This window comes from Siphateles boraxobius, unplaced genomic scaffold (assembly GCF_051911475.1).
Source record: "Siphateles boraxobius isolate OS27281-9 unplaced genomic scaffold, OSU_SipBor_1 65, whole genome shotgun sequence".
Lineage (NCBI taxonomy): Eukaryota > Metazoa > Chordata > Actinopteri > Cypriniformes > Leuciscidae > Siphateles > Siphateles boraxobius.
This window is the reverse complement of record NW_027509192.1, coordinates 23,124,836-23,150,081: the sequence shown is the minus strand read 5'-3', so window position 1 is coordinate 23,150,081 and position 25,246 is coordinate 23,124,836. Positions and strand designations below refer to the sequence as shown.

Below are 25,246 nucleotides of genomic sequence, written 5' to 3'. Positions count from 1 at the left end.
TACGTCTTCGTAATTCCTAAGTGACCGGCAAGCTGATGATCATGCGCTAAACATAACACATGTTGACGATAAGGAGGAGGAACGACCACCTGATGCACAACATTCCAATCTGAATCGTGTGTGTTAGAACACCACTTTCTCATAAATAACTCATTCTCAAAAAAATAAGCAACTTTCTGATCTTTAGCTAAATCAATAGATCCAGCAGAATTAAAAGCAGCAATGAGAGACTTATCTTCTTTCTGTGCAGAAATAATTTTCTCTCGTGACACAGACATTTTTAATTCTGGTGCGTCAGACACATTTTCTCTCATGTTCTCTGATTGTGATTTATCTAGTTTCGATGACGTAACAGTACACAATGATTCGTCACCAGCAAGAAGAGGGATAAAAACAGAGTCAGACAAATCCACCATATCACCCACTTTACGCGACTGAGCGCGAGTGACGGCGCATGCAGGAAAAACTTCAGGGTAAGCATGTGACACATCATCTGATTGACTACACACATCTGGTTTTTCAACAACTTCGAACACAGGCAAGATTTTTCCTCCGGCTAGATCATTTCCAAGGATAAAATCAACGCCCTGAAGAGGAAGAGAAGGACGTACCGCCACTCTTACAAACCCCGTACATAACTCACTCTGCAAATGTATACGATGTAATGGCACAGTTATACAACTCATTTCAATGCCCTGAACTATCACACTTGAGCCACAGAAAGTGTCCTCAGACAATGGTAATCTATCTGCCACAATAAAAGATTGCATTGCACCGGTGTCTCTGAGCATTCTTATTTCTTTCTGATCATCACAATTTCCCTTTAAAGAAATTAACCCTTTCAAAATAAAAGGTTGGTAACTGTCATGAATTTTCTCCACATTTGGTATATGAACAGGCGGCTTAACAGCTTTCACAAACCCTACGCTTTTAGGCTGTTGTTTGCGTTTTAACTTCAAACAATCTGCTATCACATGTCCTTGTTTGTGACAATAAAAACATTCTCGATCCTCTCTAGCACGAGGTGGGCTGTTTTTAGAACGAAACGTTTGGTTTTGCACAGGAACAGGCTGTGACCTCTCTGAACGTGCAAGTGAAAAAACATTTTTGTGGGTTAAAATAAACTCATCCGCTAACACGGCTGCTTGAGACTACAAAGTTACTTTCTGTTCATTTAGATAGACCACAATACGATCAGGCAAACACCCTTTGAACTCTTCGAGCAGTACAAGTTCTCTTAACTCATTAAAGTCACTCACTTTGTTAGCTGTGCACCACTTGTCGAAAAAAAATCCTTTGTCTCTAGCAAATTCCACAAATGTCTGAGCCGAATTTTTTTGATGTCCTCGAAACTTCTGCCGATATCCCTCTGGAACTAATTCATAAGCACGAAGTATAGCAGACTTCATAGACTCATACTTTAAACTTTCTTCTTAAGATAAAGTAGAACAAACTGTTATGTGGATGCAGGAGATGAACCCAAATGCAGACAGAGTGCGATGAACACAAGGTTTATTGGTAACAAACAAGAAAACAAAACCCACGAGGGGGCAAAATACAGACTATTCGTTCAAAAGCATTAAAATAAGAATCTACTTCTGATTCTCTGAACTGAGGAACTAAGACAATGTGCTTATGTCAAATCTTACCTGGGATGAATCAGACCGTGGAGGAACATCAGAGACCGGACCTGGATTCGACTGCGCAGCCGAACTGGCAGTGATCTGCATCGCGTCCAGATCGAGCTGTCGCAGCTTCACCTGAGTCTCAGCCTCAATTTCAAGCCTGCGTAATTCCAACTGCATATTTATCTCAGCTAGACGTGCCTCGCTTTCTCCTGCGCCTCATATTGTAAACGGGCTAAGCGGACTTTCAGTCGCGCCCCGTCTCTCGAATCAACAGAACTGGGAGAGAATTGATCAAACTGTGGCAAGCCGGCCTTAGCCTCGGCTCTCACCTCCGCTTCAGCATCAGCTCAACCGCTCCGCTTATCTTAATCATCCACAAAACTGCGATGTGCCACTGCAACGTCACTCACACCAACACTTCCGCTAGCCTCCTCATCACCCACGGCATTTCACATAGGAAGAACATTGATCTCTTTTAAACGTTGTATCAACTTACTCTTAAGAGCTTGTCTACTCACAACAACCTGATAGTGATCAGCTATCAGCACTAAGTTTTGCTTCTTACATGAACTAATCTGTTCAAAAGACGGGTTGGCAATGAACTTTTGAAAGCTAAACGCTTCCATGATGCACAACCAGCAAACGAGTACAAAAATACTACTCTGCATGAATATGCCGCCAAACTAACGTAACGTCACTTACCACTAGCATACACACACACACAACTGATCACAACTAAATTAACTTGAGATTAAATATCCCGGACGAGCGAGCCCCCATTAAATGTTACGCACCCTTAGACACAAAGTCTTTAAAGGGGCAACATTGAGGTTGTGATCAGAAGGTGGTGTAATTAAAATGGCAAGAGACGACACATAACAAAGTATTGTGAAAAAATAAAGTACGGTTTATTGTACTTGTGAAATGTTAATGCAACAGATGAATAATAATAATACTAATAATAATAATACTTATTGTGGACACAAAGAAAAATAAACCAAAATATACAGATTGAGAGTTCAAAGTAAATAACCCAAGAGTTAAAGGGCATAAATAATGAAGCCAAATGAAAGAAAAGAACAAAACAAACTCTGGTTATCTAATCCCAACCTCTTAACTAACTAATAACAAAAAGAAAAGAAAAGACAGAATTCTTCAGCGCAAAGTGCCCTCTCTAACTGCTCTAACTAATAACAAAAACATACAAGGGTGGCATTCACTTCCTTACCTGGTGTTTGTATACATCGAGTTTGCTAAGTGTTGCTTTGTGTACGTCACGTGACATATTACCTGTCCGAATTTCTCTTGGTAACCTCAAAACACGCCATCATGGCAGAACACATTACTCGTGGTAATCTCAGAACACGCGGTCCTGGCAGAACATATTACACTTGGTAATCTCAAAAAGCGCCGTCATGGCCGAAAGAAAAAACAACAGGACAATCTGTAACAGAAAATAACAAACACAAAAAAACGACAAGCAGAGCGACAGAAAGAAACAAGCTGACATGCGTTCTTCTCAGCTTCTTTTTAAACTCGCGTGGTAAACTTGATAGGTTGCGGGAGGAAAGATGACGTCACAACGTAGATGATGATTGACATCTCTCTCAGCCAACAGCGGACGAGTGGTGACGCAAGCCTAAGAATGTGATAGACAGTATAGAGAAAGAGAAAAAAAGAAAACACATATGCGCGAGACCACAGGGACGTAACAGTATCGTTTTTTTATTGGTATAATAAGGCATGAATGCCTGTTGGAAGGTAAAACAATTTTGAGTGAGTTTCAAATGAAAGGAACAGTTTCCGATCCGGCAACGCAGAAGCCTATAGCACATTCAGGGCTAACCTGAAAAGGGGAATACGAAATACCCAACATAGCCACAAATGAGCACTTCAACCGCTCTGACCCCCGATGTATGTGGCAAGGGATACAGGCCATCACAGTCCATAGAAGAGGAAATTCAACCCGCCCTACCACCACTACCTCTTTTACTAATGAGCTTAACAATTTTTATGCCCGCTTTGACCAGGACAACAACACTACACCGGTCAAAACTACCCCTCCACCTGATGACCAACCCCTCAGACCTTGTTCACACGGACATGGGTATTTAACCGTGACTTTTTTTACGCGGTTCGGCCGTTCGGCACACGGAAACGCAGTATTAGGTCACTGAAACCGAACATGTTTGAAACCCCTGCCAGGGTGAGGATTTTCAGAAACGCCGGTTGCGGTGTTGTCGTATAGACAGTAAAACCAGGTTTTTTGCCTTGCGACGTCAGACTGTGCACAGTTATCCGCTGTGTTTGACGTCAGATTGTGCGCCGCTAACTGGTGTGGCATGCTCTTGACAGCGCTTGATAGCGTGTTTTTGCGTTTTCATAGACAGAGATTTTTTTTAAACCGAGCATGTGTGGACGGTATTTTTTTTAAACGCAGGAGGAAAAACTCCGGTTATAAAAATACCCGTGCCCATGTGGACTAGGCCTCAGACTCACTGTCTCTACCCTGCAGTCAGTACTGAGCAGGGTGAATGTACGGAAGGCAGCTGGCCCGGATGGCATGAGCATGTGTTGAGAACATGTGCCGAGCAACTGTCTGGAGTTTTTACTGATATATTTAACCTATCACTGGCCCAGGCTGTTGTTCCCGTGTGCCTCAAGACCACCATCATCATCCCTGTGCCCAAGCGATCAAACCCAGAGTGCTTGAATGACTATCGACCGGTAGCATTGACCCCCATCATCACCAAATGCATTGAGAAGCTAATCTTAGTTCACCTCAAGCTCAGTTTTCCTCCGGGACTAGATCCACACCAGTATGCATATCATGCCAACAGATCGACTGAGGATGCCATCCACAGTCCTCCACTCTGCCCTTACCCTCTTGATAATAGCAATTCCTGTCCCCTCAGATCCTCCGTAACTTCTATCGCTGCAAAGTTGAGAGCCTCCTCACTAACTGCTTCACGGTATGGTATGGGAACTGCACAATGGATGACAGGAAAGCCCCACAGCGAGTGGTGAAAACGGTTTAAAAAAATCACTGGCACATCACTCCCAGCCATCACTGATCTTCATCACTAACGATGTCTGCTACGAGCACACAATATCATCGTGGACCACACACACCCCAGTCATGGACTGTTCTCCATCCTCCTGTCTTGGAGACGTTACAGGAGCCTTAGGAGTCGCACCAGCAGGCTCAGAAACAGCTTTTTTCAATGAACAGCATTTATGAAGTAGCATTTAGTTGCCCTTTAACTGACTTCTCAACCAAATGGTTGAGCACATTTTGAGTCACTATATTTTATTGAAAGTGCCTACCTTAACTCAAACTGATTGAGCCATCTCTACCATCTGTTTGAGGTATGCTATGCCAAAAAAATACACTATATGTCACAGTGTCAATCAACAGCACTTGTCACAACACTTCTTCTAACAAGAAACGGTCAGAAACAAATAAATCACCCGAGCCATGTGAACTTTTTTTGGTGAAATTTTGCACCTGGCTGCAGCCTGCAGATTTGGGCGGGGGTGCACATGGGGTGGGGCTGCATGTGCAGCCCCGCCCACAATGCTTCTCATTGGTTAGTGGCAAAGTGATGATGTCGATCGAGGTGGGGCCGCACCTGGGGCGGGGCTGCACTTCTCTACCCGCCAACATCTCTTTTCATTGGTTACTGACGTGAACTTGTCCTTATTTGTGCAATGACAATGAAGTTGAATCTGAGAATCAAGAACTGTAGATAAGAAAAGATAAAAGCTCTTTATCTGAGAAGATGGGTGGCTCTTAAAAGAGCCTTTGGGGTAGTTGAAGTCAGACACGCCTCACTTTGGACACGGCGTGTTTGGCCAGCTCTCCGGGCAGCAGCAGACGCACGGCGGTCTGGATCTCTCTAGAAGTGATGGTGGAGCGCTTGTTGTAGTGCGCGAGTCGAGACGACTCACCGGCGATGCGCTCGAAGATGTCGTTGACGAAAGAGTTCATGATGCCCATCGCCTTGGAGGAGATGGCGGTGTCAGGATGAACCTGCTTCAGGACTTTATAGACATAGATTGCGTAGCTCTCCTTCCTGGACTTTCTGCGCTTCTTTCCTCCTTTAACGGCGGTCTTAGTGACGGCCTTCTTTAACCCAGGCTTGGCATCCACAGTCTGCAACCATCTGCAGGTAAAGCAATAAACAAAACACATATTGACATATCAGTTTCATCTATTTCTGACAAATGTGAAGTTGTAGAAAATATTATATTTACTTTAGAAGAGTGTGAGGATTTGGGAGTGGTATCTTCATGGTTTCCCTCAAGTAAGTGTATGGCTTTAGGTCCATGCAAATGCAGCATTAAAGCAAATTCCCTTTGGAATTCCCTTAGGAGTGAAGGCATGGTCGTGCTTGAACAGTTCAACTGGAAGGTCTGAAAGGTTCAGGGAAATAATTTTATAATAATAAAATTATAGTTTCACAGAGACATATTTCAGATTGATTTAGAGACAACTTGATCATATCTACGAGCAACAGAAAAATATTTCTCAGGTAACAATATTGAGACAGCAATCAAACTGTGTGAGATGAGACATACAACATGCTCCAGACTAACTTTTTGCATTGGTTGCACTGGTGTGCCTAACTTGTTTTATTTAGGTGTACGCAAATTTGATGTAAAAGTTTGTAATCAGTTGTGTAGCTTATTTCTGAACAGTAAGCCTAAATGAACTAAATTCCATAGCCTAGGCAGGTTAGCAACACAAACTTAAGAGGTGTGTCTTACAAACCACCTGACAGGTGTGTTGGACCATGGGTGTGGAGTTCCCTTTCAAGGGAACTCGAGCTGCGTTGAGACGCAGTGGGAACGCTCTGCGTGATTGCGTCGTGAAGCACGTGTATAATCAGTCCAATGGAAGAGCGAGACGTCATAGGCGGTGACGTCATAGACCAGGAAGCTATAAAGCACACCAGAAAACAAGCGATCAGCAAGCGATCTGTGTATTCTGTCCTTGTCATATTTATTGTTGTCTGTCAAGTTGCAATATATATATATATTATGGCAAAAGAGAGCAAGCAGCTTTTGTGTTGTTCCCTGCCCACGTTATATCACGGGTGGGGACACACACATCAGCTTTTTGTTACTATTTGGGAGTGGAGCATGCCACAGTCAGTTCTCGAGGGGGCTGACTGTGAGCATTGCGAGAAGCTGTCCGTGAGGACGCTCCGCTCCCGCCGGGCGTTCTTCGAGGAGGACGGTTCGGTTCGCGCTCCCCGCGCGGGTCCCGCTGTTGCTGATGCACGGCGGCGACTCGCATTTTGGGGTTCGCAAACGGATCTGACAGCGGGGGTTGGGACGGGCTCCGCCCTATCTCAGCTTTCACCTGCCAGATCCAGTGCTGGCGATTTCCAGTTCCGAGGAATTGGTATCGTTAGTGTTTTGTTTAGAAAAAGAGAACAAAACAAATAAAGATATTAAAAAAAGGCAGATGTTTGAGTTTTCAATAAATGAATAAATAAGTCAGCTCATAACTCTGTTGAATAAAGAGGAGCTTTAAAAGGAGGTTTATCTAGTGCTGTTGCTAGTTAAATATTTTCTGGCCAGCTGAGCTTTATGAGAGTGAAAATAAGGAGTTTATTAGATGAAATATATCTAAAAACAGAAAAACTCTGTATCTCAGCCTCCTCGTCGGGGACTGCCGTTTTTCCCTATCTCCACACCACACTGAGGTGTCAAGATCGAGGAATAAGTCGGTTTCTATTTTATGTGTTTAATGCCCTACGTCTAACTATAGTAATGCTATGGGTATTAAGTATCATGGTATGACAGTGCCTCGGATTAAAGAGACGCTTGCTAGCTTTCTCTCTCCCGAGTCAGCGTCATAATTTTTAACCCCGACGTTACCCACCAGCCATCTAAATAAATTTTTTTTATTAGGCAACGCTGGTGGGTAAATTATAAAGACATGGATGAATGTGAGGTTGTCAGCACTGACGCTATTCGAGAATTGCGTCGTGCAAAAACAGATAAACTATACTGGGGAGGGACGGTTTCGAGAAATCGTTTCTCCTCTGCGTCCTCTGGGTGGCGACTCTCTGAGGAGGGTCGCACACGGCCAGTTCGGTTGTTTTCCTGCTGGTGGCCACGGACTGATATATATATATATATATATATATATATATATATATATATATATATATATATATATATATATACGTTTTTCTGATTTAAAAGTAAAGAAAAATAAGATAAAATTATGTCTGTTCTTCTGGATGCTCCGCTTTCAAAAAACTAAGAATAAACCGTTCAGCGGCGTTCCAGAGGTTTCTTCCTCACCAATCTATGTTCCTGAGACTGCTGGGCGGAGCAGTCTCAGTCTACTAAGCTCCTCGCAGCACAGCGAGCATCGCCATTTGGGCTCCTCCACAATCAAAGGGGACTTGGGTGGCGGTAGCAGTCTAGCCAGTTAGAGATATGCAAGATCTGAGGACTATTTTATCTCTAAAAAAGCTTGGACAATAGGAAGCCCTGATGCCGAGGCTATCAGGCTTCTAAAGGGTGGTCCCCTCCGGGGTAGGGATGGTTTTTGAGAAAATCGTTTCTCCTCGGCGCCCTCTGGGGTGCGACTCTCTGAGGAGGGTCGCAGCGCTGCCAGTTCGGTTTTCCTGCCGGTTCGCCGTTCAGGACACCAAGGTGTCAGTGTCCCCAAACGATCCTCCGAGGGGGGTCGTAGAGCAGTCAGTTCGGTTTCCCTGCCGGTTCGCCGTTTCAGGGTGCCGAGGTGCCTGCTTTTTTCAATGATCCTCCGAGGAGGGCCATTGGAACTAAGTTATTTAAAGGGAGGCAAGATCTGAGGACTGTCATCTCTAATAAAGCTTCTGAGGGCTCCTTCGGGGCAGGGACGGTTTTGAGAAATCGTTTCTCCTCGGCGCCCTCTGGGGTGCGACTCTCTGAGGAGGGTCGCAGCGCTGCCAGTTCGGTTGTTCCCTGCCGGTTCGCCGTTCAGGGCACCGAGGTGTCAGCGTCCCCATACGATCCTCCGAGGAGGGTCGTAGAACGGTCAGTTCGGTTGTTCCCTGCCGGTTCGCCGCTTCAGGGCACCGTACTGACTGTTCAACCAAATCCAGAGGCCAGTCTTGAGAGACTGGTTCCCCTAGTAGAATTTCTGGCAGCGTGGAAACTACTGCCACATATTTCTCGGTGGGTCCTGCACACTATAGAAAAGGGTTCAGAATTCGGTTCTTGTCCGCCCAGATTTCTAGGGGTCCTCCCCACTGTGGTGGACCCCGAGCAGGCTTTGGTCATGGAGCAGGAAGTACTGACACTTCTGCAAAAGGAGCTGTAGAAGGGGTTCCTCCTCCCGGCAGACAGTCAGGGTTTTACTGCCATTACTTCATTGTTCCGAAAGAGGATGAGGGGTTGCGTCCTACTCTAGACCTGCGTCAATTAAACAGCATATTATGCTTACGCTAAATATGATTGTGTCACAGATTCAGTCCGAGGACTGGTTTGTCACAATAGACTTAAAGGACGCTTACTTATCTATCCATCCTCATCACAGGAGGTTCCTGAGGTTTGCTTTCAGGGGCGAAGCATACCAGTATCGGGTTCTTCCATTCGGCCTAGGTTATCACCCCACACCTTTTACAATATGCGTGGATGCAGCTCTGGCTCCTCTGAGATTCCAGGGCATTCGCGTATTAAATTATATCGACGATTGGTTGATTTTTAGCTCAGTCCGAGCTTTTGGCAGTTCAACATCGAGATGTCGTTCTGTCCCACATAAGGAGGTTGGGGTTGCGGCTCAACACCAAAAAGAGTGTACTCCTCCCAGCTCAGAGGACCACTTTCTAGGTGTATTATGGGATTCGACAACAATGCAAGCACGTCTGTCTCCTGCACGTATTTCTGCGATTCTCACAGCCGTAAAGAATGTAAAACTAGGTCAGTCACTCACTGCAAACAGTCTCTGAGACTGTTGGGGCTCATGGTAGTTGCGTCTAACGTAGTTACTTTTGGCCTTCTGTACATGAGACCCCTGCAGTGGTGGCTCGGGACCAAGGGGTTTTCTCCGAGGGGAAATCCGTTTTCGCATGATCAAGGTCACGCGGCTATGCCTTCGTGCCTCGGTCATGTGGAAGAAGCCTTGGTTCCTCGCCCAGGGCCCAGTGCTGGGTGCTTCTTGTCGACGCGTCACGCTATCGACGGATGCTTCCCTCACAGGATGAGGGAAAGTCATGAGTGGCCGCTCGGTGAACGGTCTTTGGCTGGGGCTCATGGCAGTTGCGTCCAACGTAGTTACTTTTGGCCCTCTGTACATGAGACCCCTGCAGTGGTGGCTCGGGACCAAGGGGTTTTCTCCGAGGGGAAATCCGTTTTCGCATGATCAAGGTCACGCGGCTATGCCTTCGTGCCTCGGTCATGTGGAAGAAGCCTTGGTTCCTCGCCCAGGGCCCAGTGCTGGGTGCTTCTTGTCGACGCGTCACGGTATCGACGGATGCTTCCCTCACAGGATGAGGGGCGGTCATGAGTGGCCGCTCGGTGAACGGTCTTTGGCTGGGGCTCATGGCAGTTGCGTCCAACGTAGTTACTTTTGGCCCTCTGTACATGAGACCCCTGCAGCGGTGGCTCGGGACCAAGGGGTTTTCTCCGAGGGGAAATCCGTTTTCGCATGATCAAGGTCACGCGGCTATGCCTTCGTGCCTCGGTCATGTGGAAGAACCTTGGTTCCTTGCCCAGGCCCAGTGTTGGGGGCTTCTTGTCGACGCATAATGCTATCGACGGATGTTTCCCTCACAAGTCGGGGGCAATCATGAGTGGTTGGTCGGTGAAGGGTCCGGACAACACACTGATGGTCTCGTATATCAGAGCAGATATCCTGTTGAGGCAGGGGCTGTGGCCCGGGGAATGGAGACTTCACCCCGAGGTGGTGGAGCTTCTTAGGGAGAACTTCGGTCAAACTACAAGTCGACCTTTCGCATCGCTTGTACAATGCATTGCCCTTGTGTTTCTCCCTCACGCATCCAGCTCCGCTTGGACTGGATGTAATGTAATAGGTGTGGTTGCCACTACACCTATACGCTTTTCCCGATATCTTTGCTCCTGGGAGCTCTGGAGTTGTGGATACTGTGGGCTCGGCCTCTGAGGGGGCCCAGCTCATAGATTCAGGTTTCTCGACCGAGGTCGTGGAGACCATACTCCAGTCTAGAGCTCCCTCCACGAGAAGACTAATATGCTGTTCTCTGCATGGTGCAGAGAACGCCTTCTGAATCTCGTTTCTGCCCTTTTTGGTACAGTACTTGATTTCTGTAATGAATGTTTCTTTGCTGGTCTATCTCTGAGGAGAGATCCCTAATTTCGTCTTCTCCGTGGTACATGAGGCTGAGGCCTGCACGTACTTGAATTTGCACCTGGTTGGTGGTAGTATTTCTTCACCCCAGATCGGGTTGTATTTCTAGGTCCCTACTAAATGTGCGGTCATTTGTGCTCCAGGCCTTCTGTCCTCCACCTTTAATACCCCAGATCAGGAAAATCTTAAATCTGTTATGCCCTGTCCGGGCTTTGGATGCTTAGGACCACAGAGCTGCTCAGTGGCGTTTATCAGAACAATTATTTGTCTGCTTCGGGTAACCTAAGATAGGTTGCCCTGCATCTAAACAGATAATGAGCAAGTGGGTAGTTGAGGCTATCTCACTTGCTTATGAAGCGGCCGGACAGCGTTCACCTGTGGCTGTTCAGGCCCATTCTACTAGGAGTATGGCTGCATCTAGGCTTTAATTTCGGGTGTTTCCCTTCAGGATATTTGTAATGCGGCAGGCTGGTCCTCACCTCATACATTTGTCAGATTTTATGACCTACACCTCTCCACTCCCGGGGCTAGGTTGCTTGCTTCTAGTGTGCGCAAGGACTTCACACAGAATGGGCATTTGTCTTATGGCGTAGTGGGTATGGGGTTCCCACCGCGTCTCAACGCAGCTCGAGTTCCCTTGAAAGGGAACGTCTCAGGTTACGTATGTAACCCTGGTTCCCTGAGAGGGAACGAGACGCTGCGTTCTCCCGCCATACTTCCTGCATGCCCTGATCGACTTGCTTCAGGCTTTTTCAGAAGCTCTCGCGGTCTGTTTTCTGGTGTGCTTTATAGCTTCCTGGTCTATGACGTCACCGCCTATGACGTCTCGCTCTTCCATTGGACTGATTATACACGTGCTTCACGACGCAATCACGCAGAGCGTTCCCACCGCGTCTCAACGCAGCGTCTCGTTCCCTCTCAGGGAACCAGGGTTACATACGTAACCTGAGACGATTCTTCAGTTGCTTTGTTTGACGTTCTGCTTAACCTGGATGAACTAGGCTGCTGGAGAAAAGGGAAATTGTTTGAGCTTATAGGAACACGTAATCAATTACAAATTGTTGTGTTAAAAATGTTTGCTGTGACAAACTTTTGAAAGATGATCAGGAAAATTAAAAATGGATGGGGTCGTTCCTTGCCGTAAATAGATGGTCTGTCCAGTCCTGTCAAAATTTCCTGTCGAAAATGACAGCTGCACAGTAAGGTGCGGTCTTTTGGCTCGAAGCCCTCTCTCCTGAGTGCATGACTGACTTCTCTGTTTATCACTTGGGAATCTACAAACAAAACAAATCCATAAGTCCATAGTATTTTTAGTGTACTTCAAGGGACATAGCCAAATGACAGCAGAGTAAAGGGCCTGGCTGAAAAGGTTTGTTACCGGTTATTTGTTGTTGTAAACCGTATCTGTTTTTTCCTGTTTTTTTTTCCCGTCACGTCTTAACTCATCAGATACAATTGGGGTAAACAGCTAGAACCAGTATGTTTGGATAAACTTGTTCAGGTGGACGTTTTAACTTAAGACTCATCTCCATTAGCCAAGAATGCTGACTGAAGTTAGTGTAGCATGCAAGCTGAAAATATAAGGGGAGACTGAACTTGGCCACACAGCGCCAGTCAGAGAAACTATTGAAAAGAAACCAAAACAACTGTCCACATTTCCAACATCTTACAATAACCTTACATTGATATAAATACATTCTGTTCATTGTCGGTTTTCCTAACTGTCAAAAACTAATGGGTAACTAGCTAGCTAACTAGTATGGATTAGCTGCGGTCGTTAACCAAGGACTGAAACAAACCAACATAACCAGAAATATAATTTCGTATCATTCAATATCATAAAACACATTCTCATTTGTGAAATGTAATCCCTTAATGTCTGGTTTTTAGATTCCGTTTGTATGAACATCCATATGCAGCACAAAAGTCCGGCATCATCCATGAATTCGAAGTACAGGCGGAGATAGCAGCCGCGTTACCTAGTTACTTCCTATGACAAGACCCCTGTTCCAAGATGGTGGCGGTTTTGACGCATGCTTAGAACCCCAAGGCGACATGTCGCTGTCCGATGAAAACCGCGTATGTCCATTTTGCCGATTTTGAGATTTTTCGACGGATAGAATGTCCAGGTTAATTTCCGTATACAGTATGCTTCATGTTATCTAATTGACCAATGAAAAGTTGTGAAATCATGTCATCTGATTTTCACGTATATCCATTTGGTGACAAAGCGGTCAATCACGCCGCGTATCTCCCACCCTGTGGAGGCATCTCGCCGGTCTCGTGAAGTTTCATCTTAAAGAGCAACATGCAGGTTGGACACCCCTATATAACATAGTGTATGTTGATGATAGAACAACTAGATTTTATTAACTGGAGTAATATATATTTAGCCATTAACGATATTTCGAGATAAATTGTGATAAAATAACTTCCGCGTCTGTAAAGCACTAACCGGAAGTGACGATCGGCGAGGGAGTCTGGTCAAGTTCAAGCTCAGATTACAATGGGTGCGAATGAAGAAACCGAGTTCTCCGATGTGGACGAACATGCTTATGATGGCCCACAGGCCTATAATTATGAGCCTCCTAGGCGCGATAGTAGTCAGGGGGAGATCAGGGGGAGGAACAATAGGCAGAGGAGAGAAGTAGAGTTGTGGTGTCAAGAAAACCAGTGGCGAATAGGGCAAGTGACTTGGTGAGTTCATGTAAGTTAGCACCGTGGCTAACGCTGGTTCATCTACTGTATGGCTAGTACCTTGGTGTTTTGCAATAAATCTGCTTTAGCAAACATACGTTCGACCTTGTTCTTGATTAAACATCCATTTAGATTGTCTTAATTTAAGCCAGCAACGTTTTGTCTTCTCATATTCTACGCTGACAGTGATTATGCAGTCCATCCAAGCTGGTTAGCACTATCTACATTAAGATAAACTAAATACCATGCCATAACAACAAATTAATAATGACAATACCTAAGCTACAGTCTAATGGCGCTTTTCCACTCGATGGTACGGCTCAGAACGATTCTGCTCCCTTCGCTTTTCCACTGCGTGGTACGACTCAGCTTTAGCTCGGTTTGTTTTTCAACTGCAGCTAGTGATACCATTTAAAGTGAGCCGTACCGTACCATGCAGTGGAAAAGCGCCTTAACATTCATATCTGTATAAAACTCCAGTCCACGGTTTTGCCTGCAGGAGAGGGGCAGATTAGGAAGAGAGGCAAGGGTCTCCCTGATGGCTTTTTGCTGGCTAGGTGCTTGTGCGGACATTGTGAGTCTATGGCGTCGGCGGTGTAAACTTTGACGGTGGACTTGATTCCATCGAGTGCACCGAGGGAACAGCATCAGTAATCAGCATCACGTGGTCCTTACTCCGAAATCCCATCCGAGTCTCCATCAAATCTCCAGGTCGATAATTCTCCGGAGTGAAATGTGCGCCACAAACGACCGAGTGTGTGGTAACAGACGCGGCAGTGAAGTCTGCTCTCTTCACCTGCACAAAACGCACCCAAGACCGAAAAGCCTTGTTTTTCCTAGAAGGAAAATGATGGACACGATGTCCTGACAGGCTGGAATTCGTGCAATAGCACAAACACAACACTTTACCATTATGGCTTCTCTAAAACTTTATGTCTCTCAATACTGCTCTAACTACACCAACACCCAACAATGAGAAAGCTGACCGCAAGCTCTTTTATTTACCTCGGCCTACGTCATATGATGCGTTGCTATAGCGGGAAAGGCATATTCCAGAGCCTACTACATTTTCATCAAAATTTCAATATCAAATGAGATTTCATTAGTAATTTCTACATATGTGTTTTTAAAATACCTCTGCAGACAATTTAAAGTATTAATTCAGAAATAAATTCAACCTGCATGTTGCTCTTTAAGCGTCTCTGGAAGCTCAACATTGGATAGCCGAATAACACTGTGAGGTAAAGTATCAGCAAACGTTTGTTTTTGACAACTGTTCACAAGTTTATTATATATTCACAAAACTATGGTAGGACTGTGCAAACAAAGTAGCATTGCCATGTCAGTGTATTGATTCATTGTCCCTTCATAGTTTGCAAGAGACAAATTAACTGAGCGTATTTAATAAACTGAGACGTAGGCTATTTAATAAACTGAGCGTAGCTAGTCCTTATCTGTCAATATGAAACGCGACTTGGTCATTCTAATTAATGATCGGAAGAACGCGTATCGACCACCGTTACTGTATAATATGCACGTATGTCCATTTAAACTTGATTTTGGTCAAATGTGGATTATATCATTACACTGTCAAGAATATGGTTACATTTAAAGATGCCGTACCAAGCATGCAACACTATGTTCAACTGCTTTTGAAATTACGGTGTTTTTTTCACTTCCTGAAAAGTAACCGTTTTGGACATACGTGAGTTTCATCGGGCAGCGACTGAATATTATATCAATACGCTTATTTCAAGCAGCCGTTATTTTGAAATCGAAAGCGAGGCTTCGGTGGGAAGAAAACCGGAAGTGTCGCCTTTAATCATAGGAGAGTCGCGAATGCGATGGCGATTTGTTGTGTTTAATGTAGAAATTAGTTATTCTAAAAATTTACATACATTTCTTTCATACTTTAGACTATATACAGTGAAATTCATTTATATATATATATTTTTTCAGAAAGTAAAAAAATAAGCAGGAACGAACTATATCTACATATCCTATATTGGATATTAACATCCAATAGTGTAAATCGCGGCAGCAGCTTCAGGTTGGTAGTCCAAGGCTTTGTTGTTTATTTCCGGCTATTTCCGGTTTATTTGTTGTTTATTTTCTTTACTTCCGGCGTTCTTCCCACCGGAGCCTCGCTTTTGATTTCAAAATAACGGCTGCGTGAAATTAGCGTATGGAGTCTAATGAGCATCTCCAACTGTCAAAATTTTAATTTAGACAGTTGAAGTTTGAATAGTCGTGGCTCAATCATAATAATCATTTTCTCTTCACATAGTTTCTGATGAAAGCTCAGAACCTTCCCTAGTGAAAAAATATGCTTTATTGTATTTGAAATATATTCCCTTTTTCAATAGTACATTGCAAATATAGTAACACAAATTGTACTCTCTTCATATATATTAAAAGTATATTAGCATCACGTTTTTTCCTATTTTCACAATACAAATTTTAACAAACTTTAAAATAATTGCAGCTACTTAAGTACATTTTCTAAAAATATATTTTAGAAAAATATACTTGTCAGTGAAAATTCAGTTTATATTTTAAAAGTGTATTTATTTGCACTTTATTAAAAATATATTTTATGTATATTTTAACTATGTGCTTGGAATGATCATTGTAACAATGCAAATACATTATAGTATACAATAGTATTTTGTACAAAGTTTAGCTTAGTATTATTTGTATATTAATGTGCATTAAGAAAAAGTGAAGACAAAGTGTGCAATTTGTTGTGTTAACTTCTAGTCTGCTCCGACAGCCTTGTGGGTAAGTGCTCTGACATATCGCGTCATTTGCTTCAGGAGACTGATTTTGAGTCCCGACTTGTGTCCCTTTCCAGATCCCGTCCCCCGTCTCTCTATACATCACTTTCTGTCTAACTACTGTGTCCTATCCTTATAAAAGGCCAAAAATATTTAAATACACTTGTGGTATATTGCTTGTATGTTTCAAAGACACTCGTAATGAATTTGTAATGCACTTGTAACACAAATAAAGTACACTTTAATATCACTAATCAAGCATGTAATTAGTCTCTACACAGGCATAAACTTAAAGTATACTAAGTATACTTGAAATTGGTCCAAATTAGTACACAAAAGTACACTAAATACACTTATGATTTACTACATTTTAATTACAACTAAAATATACTTTGTACAAAATTAGTTGTTTCAAAATAGCACGCTATAAGTTAACTAATCATTGACACACTTGAAATAGGCCTATTCTAAATTAGTCTGGCTGCAAATACTTAGCTTTTTTTTTCTACAGGGCCTGGTGTTCACTTTTTGCCGCTCTAGAGCCAATCAATGCTGAAACCAAAAATGTCAGAAACCACTTCCGAACCCGCTACTGCCAAAGCGCCCGAGAAGAAGTCCGCTGTGAAAGCCAGGAAAACAGGTCCAGGCTTTGGTGAGCTGTGTACGCATCCAAGGAGAAGAGCGGCGTGTCCCTCGCCGTGCTGAAGAAAGCGCTCACTGTCGGGGGCTACGACGCGGAGAAGAACAACTCCCACGTCAAGATTGCCATCAAAAGTCTAGTGACTAAAGGTCAAAGGTCAAAAGGACCGGTGCCTCTGGCTCATTCAAGCTCATCAGCTACTCCTAAAGCGAAGAAGCCCGCGGCCAAGAAACCGGCCACCAAAGTCACTTAAGGGCAACAAAGAGCCCCTAGAAGGCAAAGAAACCAGCAGTAGCTAAGAAAACAGCCACGAGCCCTAAAAAAGGCAAAGACTGCTAAAGCTAAAGCCGCCAAGCCTAAAAAGGCAGCGCCCAAAAAGAAATAAAGTCCAGTGTTTGTTCCTTCAACGGCTCTTTTAAGAGCCACTCACTAACTCTGCATAAGAGCAAAAGCCGTATATTAATGATTTCTGTTAATTTCGAAAGCAAATAGCTTTCCCTAGCTAACCCTAAGTCAAAACACACAGTTTTTAAGAAAAAAATCAATTAAACCATCATTTATATATGAGAAATGTATTGTAAATGGCCAAAAAACCTGAAAAGGGTTCAGACAGTGATACCAGTGTAAATGTGATGTTGTACAACACAATACAGACAGGATATATCCACACATTATGCTGGAAAATTGTGATGATACAAACAATACGAGCAGTGATTAAAAAAAAATTCCAATATTCCAATAGGAACATAATACTGTACAGTATCAGAAGGTCAATGTGCCCAGAACATACACTGTGTGAGTGTGAAAGGTGAGAAGCACTTTTGGAAGAAACATATATATATTATATATAATTTTATATTTCAATGTTTTAATCTCTTCTGTCTCAAAGGTAATTAATACTTGTGCATAGTAATTCCCGCCAGAAAGGGGTTGGGCTTTTCAGGGAAGTTCAGTGATTGGTTTGAATCTTTACAGACTCTAAACCAATGGGCAACTGGCACTCTCGTTTAAATACAGTATGTGGAGAAACACATAAATATCATTCTATTTCTTTCGACAGCAGTTATTGTACTTGAAATGAGTGGAAGAGGCAAAACCGGCGGTAAAGCCCGAGCGAAGGCTAAGACTCGCTCCTCTAGGGCGGGACTGCAGTTCCCCGTCGGCCGTGTTCACAGGCTTCTGCGCAAAGGAAACTACGCCGAGCGCGTCGGTGCCGGAGCTCCTGTTTATCTGGCGGCTGTGCTCGAGTACCTCACCGCTGAGATCCTGGAGTTGGCTGGAAACGCCGCTCGGGATAACAAGAAGACTCGCATCATCCCCCGTCACCTGCAGTTGGCGGTGCGCAATGACGAGGAACTCAATAAACTTCTGGGCCGAGTGACCATCGCTCAGGGCGGTGTGCTGCCCAATATCCAGGCCGTGCTGCTGCCCAAGAAGACCGAGAAACCCGCCAAATCCAAATAAAGCGATTGAATACTGGGTTATTAACACAACGGCTCTTTTAAGAGCCACCCATTTTATCTAACAACGAGCGCTTTTCCTTGTTAATACTTACGAACACCATAAACGCTTCTGGTTGAGGGCAAAATTGACACCAAACGACTATAGCCTGCCCTATATGGTTGTCTACATCAACGATTAAAGTTACAGGTTACGTTTGTGCATGTTATAAGCACATGATGGTCTCCTAATGTTTATTTACCACACAATCCATCTCCCCTAATGTTGAAATATAGGTGTCTGCAAGCTCTGATAATATATTGCATATTTTAATAAATAATCGTCCATATTAAAAAAGTAATATAAATATCGGCTTCGGGGAAATAGAAATTGGTATGTTACGCTGGGTCTTTGCAGTTTAGTAGCAGCTGGTCTACTGATCCCTATTCCACGGGAAGGATGGAAACCCTAGTCTGTCTCGCTGCAGTGCCTTTATACAGACTGTAATGTGGTTTTGTTCTAATACGAGATCTGCACAACCGCTTGGACTTAAAGCAAATATTTTAGAACAAGGAACAAAACAGCTCGAGCGGGAAACCATCCGCTTGTGTGAAAAGAGGAAAACGCGCAGTCATTGGCTGGCACTCATGCGCTGACGTCACGTATTAGCCAATCACAAGCCCTGCATCCTCGTGACACCATGAGCTCGTGGCGGTGTAATGCTTTAAAACCGGGCGAGAACCAAAGGGTTGCATTTCCTGCGCACGAAGAACAGAGAGAGAAAGACCGCTGTAATGGCAAGAACCAAGCAGACTGCTCGTAAATCCACCGGTGGTAAAGCCCCGAGGAAGCAGCTCGCTACTAAAGCCGCCCGCAAGAGCGCTCCGGCCACCGGCGGCGTCAAGAAGCCTCACCGCTACCGGCCCGGGACCGTGGCGCTGCGGGAGATCCGTCGTTATCAGAAATCCACCGAGCTGCTGATCCGCAAACTGCCCTTCCAGCGGCTGGTGAGAGAAATCGCTCAGGACTTCAAGACGGACCTGCGCTTCCAGAGCTCCGCTGTCATGGCCCTGCAGGAGTCCAGCGAGGCTTATTTGGTCGGTCTATTTGAGGACACCAATCTGTGCGCCATCCACGCCAAGAGGGTCACCATCATGCCCAAAGATATTCAGCTGGCCCGCCGCATCCGCGGAGAGCGCGCTTAAACCCGCGTCTGATTCATCCCACAACGGCTCTTTTTAGAGCCACATCAATACACTGAATGAGAGAATTTCCAGTTTCTCAATGAGTAGACCGTTGTATTCATGCATTACACTAACACTTTCTTGGTCACTGTTCTGTAAATAATCAGTTACCATTACTATTATAAAATATGAAGACATGAGGAAATATGAATTCTTTGTACGCAATGTTTCAAATATCTTAAATAAAATCGGTTATGAATTTGAATGTTTGTATAGAAAAGACATTACAATCTATCTATAATCTTGTTTAACTTGTGCGGTGATGCGATCTACCATTAGCTGTATTGTGGCGTATATAAAATATGTGATTCCCCCGCTAAACTTGATATTTCTAAACTGAACTCGGTACCTCGAGGCAGGGCTTGGGTGGAGCCCATTTTCAGCCCGGGAGTCTAATGCCCAAGGCCAGCCCCTCTCACCGGGGGTTGAAGCTGGATTCATGTCATAAATCTGTTCTTACTATACTGTAATATTTATTTTTTAACAAGTTTCAAGAAGAAATGTGAATAATATAATATAGCCAAATAAATCACATACAGAGTTTTGTGCTACATAGAGTCCAATTGTTACTTGGTCTGCATTCAAAACAAAAATGACTTTTACGACTTTTGTTTTTTTTTATATATATATATATATATATATATATATATATATATATATATATATAAAAACAAAAATGACTTTTACGACTTTTGTTTTATATATATATATATATATATATATATATTTAATAAAATAAATAATTTATCATATGAAACTTTTCTGCTACAAAACATACAACTGTAGCATTATTAAAAAAAATTGCATATAAAATGAAAAAACTACAAAGCAGTTATCTTTAACTAAATGGACAATAAATATGCATCTCAATATGCAAAGAAAGAAATAGACATTCATTGATTCTTTACAAGTTTTGGTTTGCACTCAGAACTGAAAATAGCAAAGCCTTACGGCATCAACAACCGCCTAAGCAGTGCACTGGTTTCTGCAACTTTAATAACTAGTTAAAGTTAGTTAAAGTGCTCCTGAGACATTGAGCTTTTTAGCCTGTGTTCTTAGCCACTTTCAGTGTTGAGAAGCTTCTCTCACAGGCGATGCCTAACCAATTAGAACAGCGGATCTGAATAACAAGGTAAGTTGAGCAAATTTACACTGTAAAGAGATTGCTGTAAATTTTACAGTAACTTACTGGCAGCTGGATGCCAGTAATTTACTGTAAAATGTTTTACAGTATTATTACTGTATTTTCACTTACAGTATACTGTACCTTTACTGTATTTTCACTTACAGTACTGTACCTTTACTGTATTTCCACTTACAGTATACTGTACCTTTACTGTATTTGGATTTACAGTAATATTACCGTATTGTCATTTACAGTATTAGTATTGAGTTTTTTTTTGTTTTTTTTTTACATGTTTACCCCACCCCCAAAAATTACAACAACTCATGAACATTTGTCCTTATAATATTCTTTTTAATCGTTGAACATTTTGTTTTTAGAAGTACAAATTACAAATCTTGACCTCAATAGCTGAAGAAAAAAAAAGGCACAATCACCAAAGTCCATAGAACTTATCTCCTGGGGACCATTTATATCTGTAGCATGGCAATAAGGTACACACACTGAAAACCAAAACAGGCCTTAAAATAATAAAATACAATAAAAGTCAGTTTGTGTTGTTACATTTCAGTAATTTTGCCAGTCAAAGTTGACAAGCCCTCTGATGAGAAACACTGAGGGGTTCAGGCTGATGCTTTTTTGGATCTTTCCAGATTTCCATCTGCTCTGTGCCTTTAGTGTTTGGTGCCATCAGGGTTAATTCTCAGAATAAACCTGCAAGCACAAAGGGGGAAAAAATACATTAATTTTGAGATGGGTATTGTCAGAATTTGCCCTAACTCTCAAACTTGATGCTGCATGTACTTTTATGTTGATAAAAGCAAAACATCTGATTCTGAATGCACCTAGAGGGATGGTACATAATTAACCCATAATCCATTACATTCAAATAATTTAAGCTTCATTCCTTTACAATACATTCCTGTGTAGCTTAAACAGCAGAGAAAGATGCAAGAATGCTGAAACACTGAGTTTGACTTCCAGGGAATGGATAACTTAATATTAGGAACACACCACCTATTTTTTGAAATAGGAGGTTTTCACCGTCTCCCCTATATTTAGATAGATGGGCAAACGCATTTTTGTCTCATTGTCTTAGTCTGGAAGTGCCACCGCTAGCTTAGCTAAGCATAATAAATTGGAACCCTTTGTTGCCGGATAGCATGTTGTGAGTAAAAGCGATTAAAAAAAAACTCAATTACTTCTTGTGGCCTGCGTATTCACAACAAGTACAAATAGCAATGCAGATTAAGACTAGGCGATCTCCTAGGCAGAGATTGACTTGAGACGAAGCACAGGTGAAGCACTGCTACTTGGGCACAGATATCACGCAACACCTGAAACCACCCAACTTCCGTCAACATACCGGCGTGAATATTAGCTGGCTATTTTTCCTACAGTAGACACAGTGAATGGCGATAAACATGGCGGTTTTTGTGAGAGACGAAGAGGGTGACTTCTCAGACAGTCAAGATCCAGAACCATACCTCTACGAACCAGAGTTTTCAGAAGAGGAGCTGCATGCTTTGGAAATAAAACGACAGGAGGAGGAGGTTGCGATCGCTCAACAGCCTGAGGACGTGAGGATGAGAGCTGACACGAACTGGTGGTGTGAGTGTGGGGAAATATGCCAGCCTATGCCGACTGAAATAGAGTATCTGTGCTGTGGCGAGTGGGACAAGGTACTGCCATCGATGACCAGGCTCAACGTGTCAGATCAAGATGAGGTACCCGCAGTTGTGTCTCAGCTACCGAGGATTTCTCTGCGTTGATCCATTCTGCAGTCCTCAACTTTTTTGAGAAGTCATCCTCTTCGTCTCTCACAAATCCGCCATATTCATCGCCATTCACTATGTCTACTGTAGGAAAAATAGCTAACTAATATTCACGCCGGTATGTTGACGGAAGTTGGGGGATTTCAGGTGTTGCGTGATATCTCTGCGCCCAAGTAGCAGTGCTTCGCCTGTGCTTCACCGCAATATAGTCCCAAGTCAATATCTGCCTAGGAAATCGCCTAGTCTTAAAGGAACACGCATTTTTGGGACTTTAGCTTATTCACCGTATCCCCCAGAGTTAGATAAGTCCATACATACCTTTTTCATCTCCGTAACTCTGTCTGACGCACCCACCGCTAGCCTAGCTAAGCACAAATACTGGAGGTAAACGGCTCCAGCTAGCATACTGCTCCCAATAAGTGACAAAATAACGCAGGATTTTCCTATTTACATATTGTGATTTGTATAGTCACAGTGTGTGCAAATAACAAGGTCACATGAGACACAGCCATCTTCTAACCATAAAAATACTGGGAACTATATTCTCAGAAGGCGAAGCACTGCTACTTCTGTAGAGTGATTTGCTTGCAGCACCTGAGAAGCCCCGTGGTGAGGAGCTCAGAGTTGCAGTAATCATTCAGCCCAAGTAGCAGTGCTTTGCCTTCTGAGAATATATTTCCCAGTATTTATATGGTTAAAAGATGGCTGTGTCTCATATGACCTTTTTATTTGTACACGCTGTGACTATACAAATCACAACATGTAAATAGGAAAATGTTGGTGTTATTTTATTACTTATTGGGATTAGTATGCTAGCTGAAGCTATTTACATCCAGTCTCTGGGCTAAGCTACTGTAGGCTAGTGGTGGGTGCGTCAGACAGAGTTACAGCACACACGGAGATGAAAAATGTATGTATGGACTTATCTCACTCTGGGGGATACGGTGAATAAGCTAAAGGGGGGGGTCACTTTTACTCAGGACATGCTATTCGGACATGCTATCCGGCGGCGCTGCCAAGCGCGAATAGAGCATAAAATTCTCATCTACCTCATCTAATTGGACGCTTGAACATTTTGAATCCAAAGCGAAATTGACAAGCGTAAAAAGCAAGCGTTTGAAGCGAAATTGACGCGCGTCCGAGGCGAAATCCGCTTTTTGTGGGAGGGGCAAGTGCTAGACGGTTGTCTGTTTGCAAGATGGCTGATGTTGATTGACTTGTAGACGTGCGTAATTGCGTCTTTACATTGACTTAAAGGGGTGGTTCGGAATTTTGGACATCGGGGCTCATTTCCAAGTGAGCCTTAGTGTTATTTATCAGTGGAGACAGTTTTCAAAAAATTTCATCCAGTCGTTCAAGTTGCATAGTTCGCCAGTGCTAGGCTAGCGCGAGTCAACGGTATCTGCTAGCCTGCCATTAAAAACAGTTTTACCCACTCCACAGTACACTAAAAGCAAATAAATTATAACGCCAGACTGTCGATGTAAATGTCTGTTGAGAGAATAATGTTAGAAATCAAACTACTCTTGCATCTCAATGATCTCATTACATTTACAGGAACTAGTTTCTCAGCAGCGGCGGAAGTTTACTTTGCTCCGGTTAGTAGTACTGCGCCGAGTAATAATGTTAGAAATCAAACTACTCTTGCATCTCAATGATCTCATTACATTTACAGGAACTAGTTTCTCAGCAGCGGCGGAAGTTTACTTTGCTCCGGTTAGTAGTACTGCGCCGAGTAATAATGTTAGAAATCAAACTACTCTTGCATCTCAATGATCTCATTACATTTACAGGAACTAGTTTCTCAGCAGCGGCGGAAGTTTACTTTGCTCCGGTTAGTAGTACTGCGCCGAAAAGTAAACACAGAACAGCTTCTGTAGTGATGAGTGTCAGCGGCAGGTAAATAGTGGACCGGCGTGCTCGGTTGCCTAGGTAACTTAATATCACTCCGCCGCTGCTGTAGACTGTGCTAATAAATACAGGGAACAAAGTATAACTATTGCAATGCGATGAAAGGGTAATTTGATTTCTAACATTATTCTCTCAACAGACATTTACATCGACAGTCTGGCGTTATAATATTTGCTTTTGGTGTACTGTGGAGTGGGTAAAACTGTTTTTAATGGCAGGCTAGCAGATACCGTTGACTCGCGCTAGCCTAGCACCGGCGAACTATGCAACTTGAATGACTAGATGACATTTTTTGAAAACTGTCTCCACTGATAAATAACACTAAGGCTCACTCGGATGTCCTATTCACGTTTGGTGTGAACGCACCATAAGACAATGCATGCACTGAGACAAAAATGCGTTTGCCCACTTATCTAAATATAGGGGAGACAGTGAAAAACCCCTATTTCAAAAAACGGTAGCGTGTTCCTTTAAACTTAAATACAATGTAAGTTGCTTTGGATAAAAGTGTCTACCAAATGCATGAATGTAAATGTAATGTAAAAAATATATATATTTTGGGTTACCTAATTCTGCATTCGACAAAATGGACAGCTAATGCTGAACCAGAGTCTGTTAGCTGGATGATGATTCTGCCCTTCATAGTCAGCATCCATGTTTTTGCTTAGAGAACAGAC

At 43.3% G+C, this 25,246-nt stretch overlaps 3 protein-coding genes and 1 long non-coding RNA gene across 4 annotated transcripts; 2 read left to right on the top strand and 2 right to left on the bottom strand.

Annotated features, from left to right (window-relative positions):
* Positions 1–5,308: 5,308 nt before the first annotated feature.
* LOC143721295 (histone H2B-like) lies at positions 5,309–5,923 on the bottom strand. The gene is made up of 3 exons (XM_077211584.1): positions 5,886–5,923; positions 5,464–5,794; positions 5,309–5,371 (listed from the first exon to the last, which is right to left on the bottom strand). Exons 1-3 carry the CDS (start codon positions 5,921–5,923, stop codon positions 5,309–5,311), a joined length of 432 nt encoding a protein of 143 aa, XP_077067699.1.
* A 12,217-nt stretch (positions 5,924–18,140) lies between these two features.
* LOC143721247 (histone H2A-like) lies at positions 18,141–18,561 on the top strand. Its single transcript, XM_077211534.1, has one exon. The coding sequence runs from the start codon at positions 18,154–18,156 to the stop codon at positions 18,538–18,540; it is 387 nt and encodes a 128-aa protein (XP_077067649.1). The 5' UTR covers positions 18,141–18,153; the 3' UTR covers positions 18,541–18,561.
* Positions 18,562–19,299: 738 nt separating this feature from the next.
* Positions 19,300–19,763, top strand: LOC143720491 (histone H3-like). The gene has a single exon (XM_077209953.1). The coding sequence runs from the start codon at positions 19,311–19,313 to the stop codon at positions 19,719–19,721; it is 411 nt and encodes a 136-aa protein (XP_077066068.1). The 5' UTR covers positions 19,300–19,310; the 3' UTR covers positions 19,722–19,763.
* A 1,460-nt stretch (positions 19,764–21,223) lies between these two features.
* On the bottom strand, positions 21,224–25,246 carry LOC143720490 (uncharacterized). Its single transcript, XR_013196585.1, has 2 exons — positions 25,136–25,246; positions 21,224–21,597 (listed from the first exon to the last, which is right to left on the bottom strand). It is a non-coding gene; the product is annotated as an uncharacterized LOC143720490 (long non-coding RNA).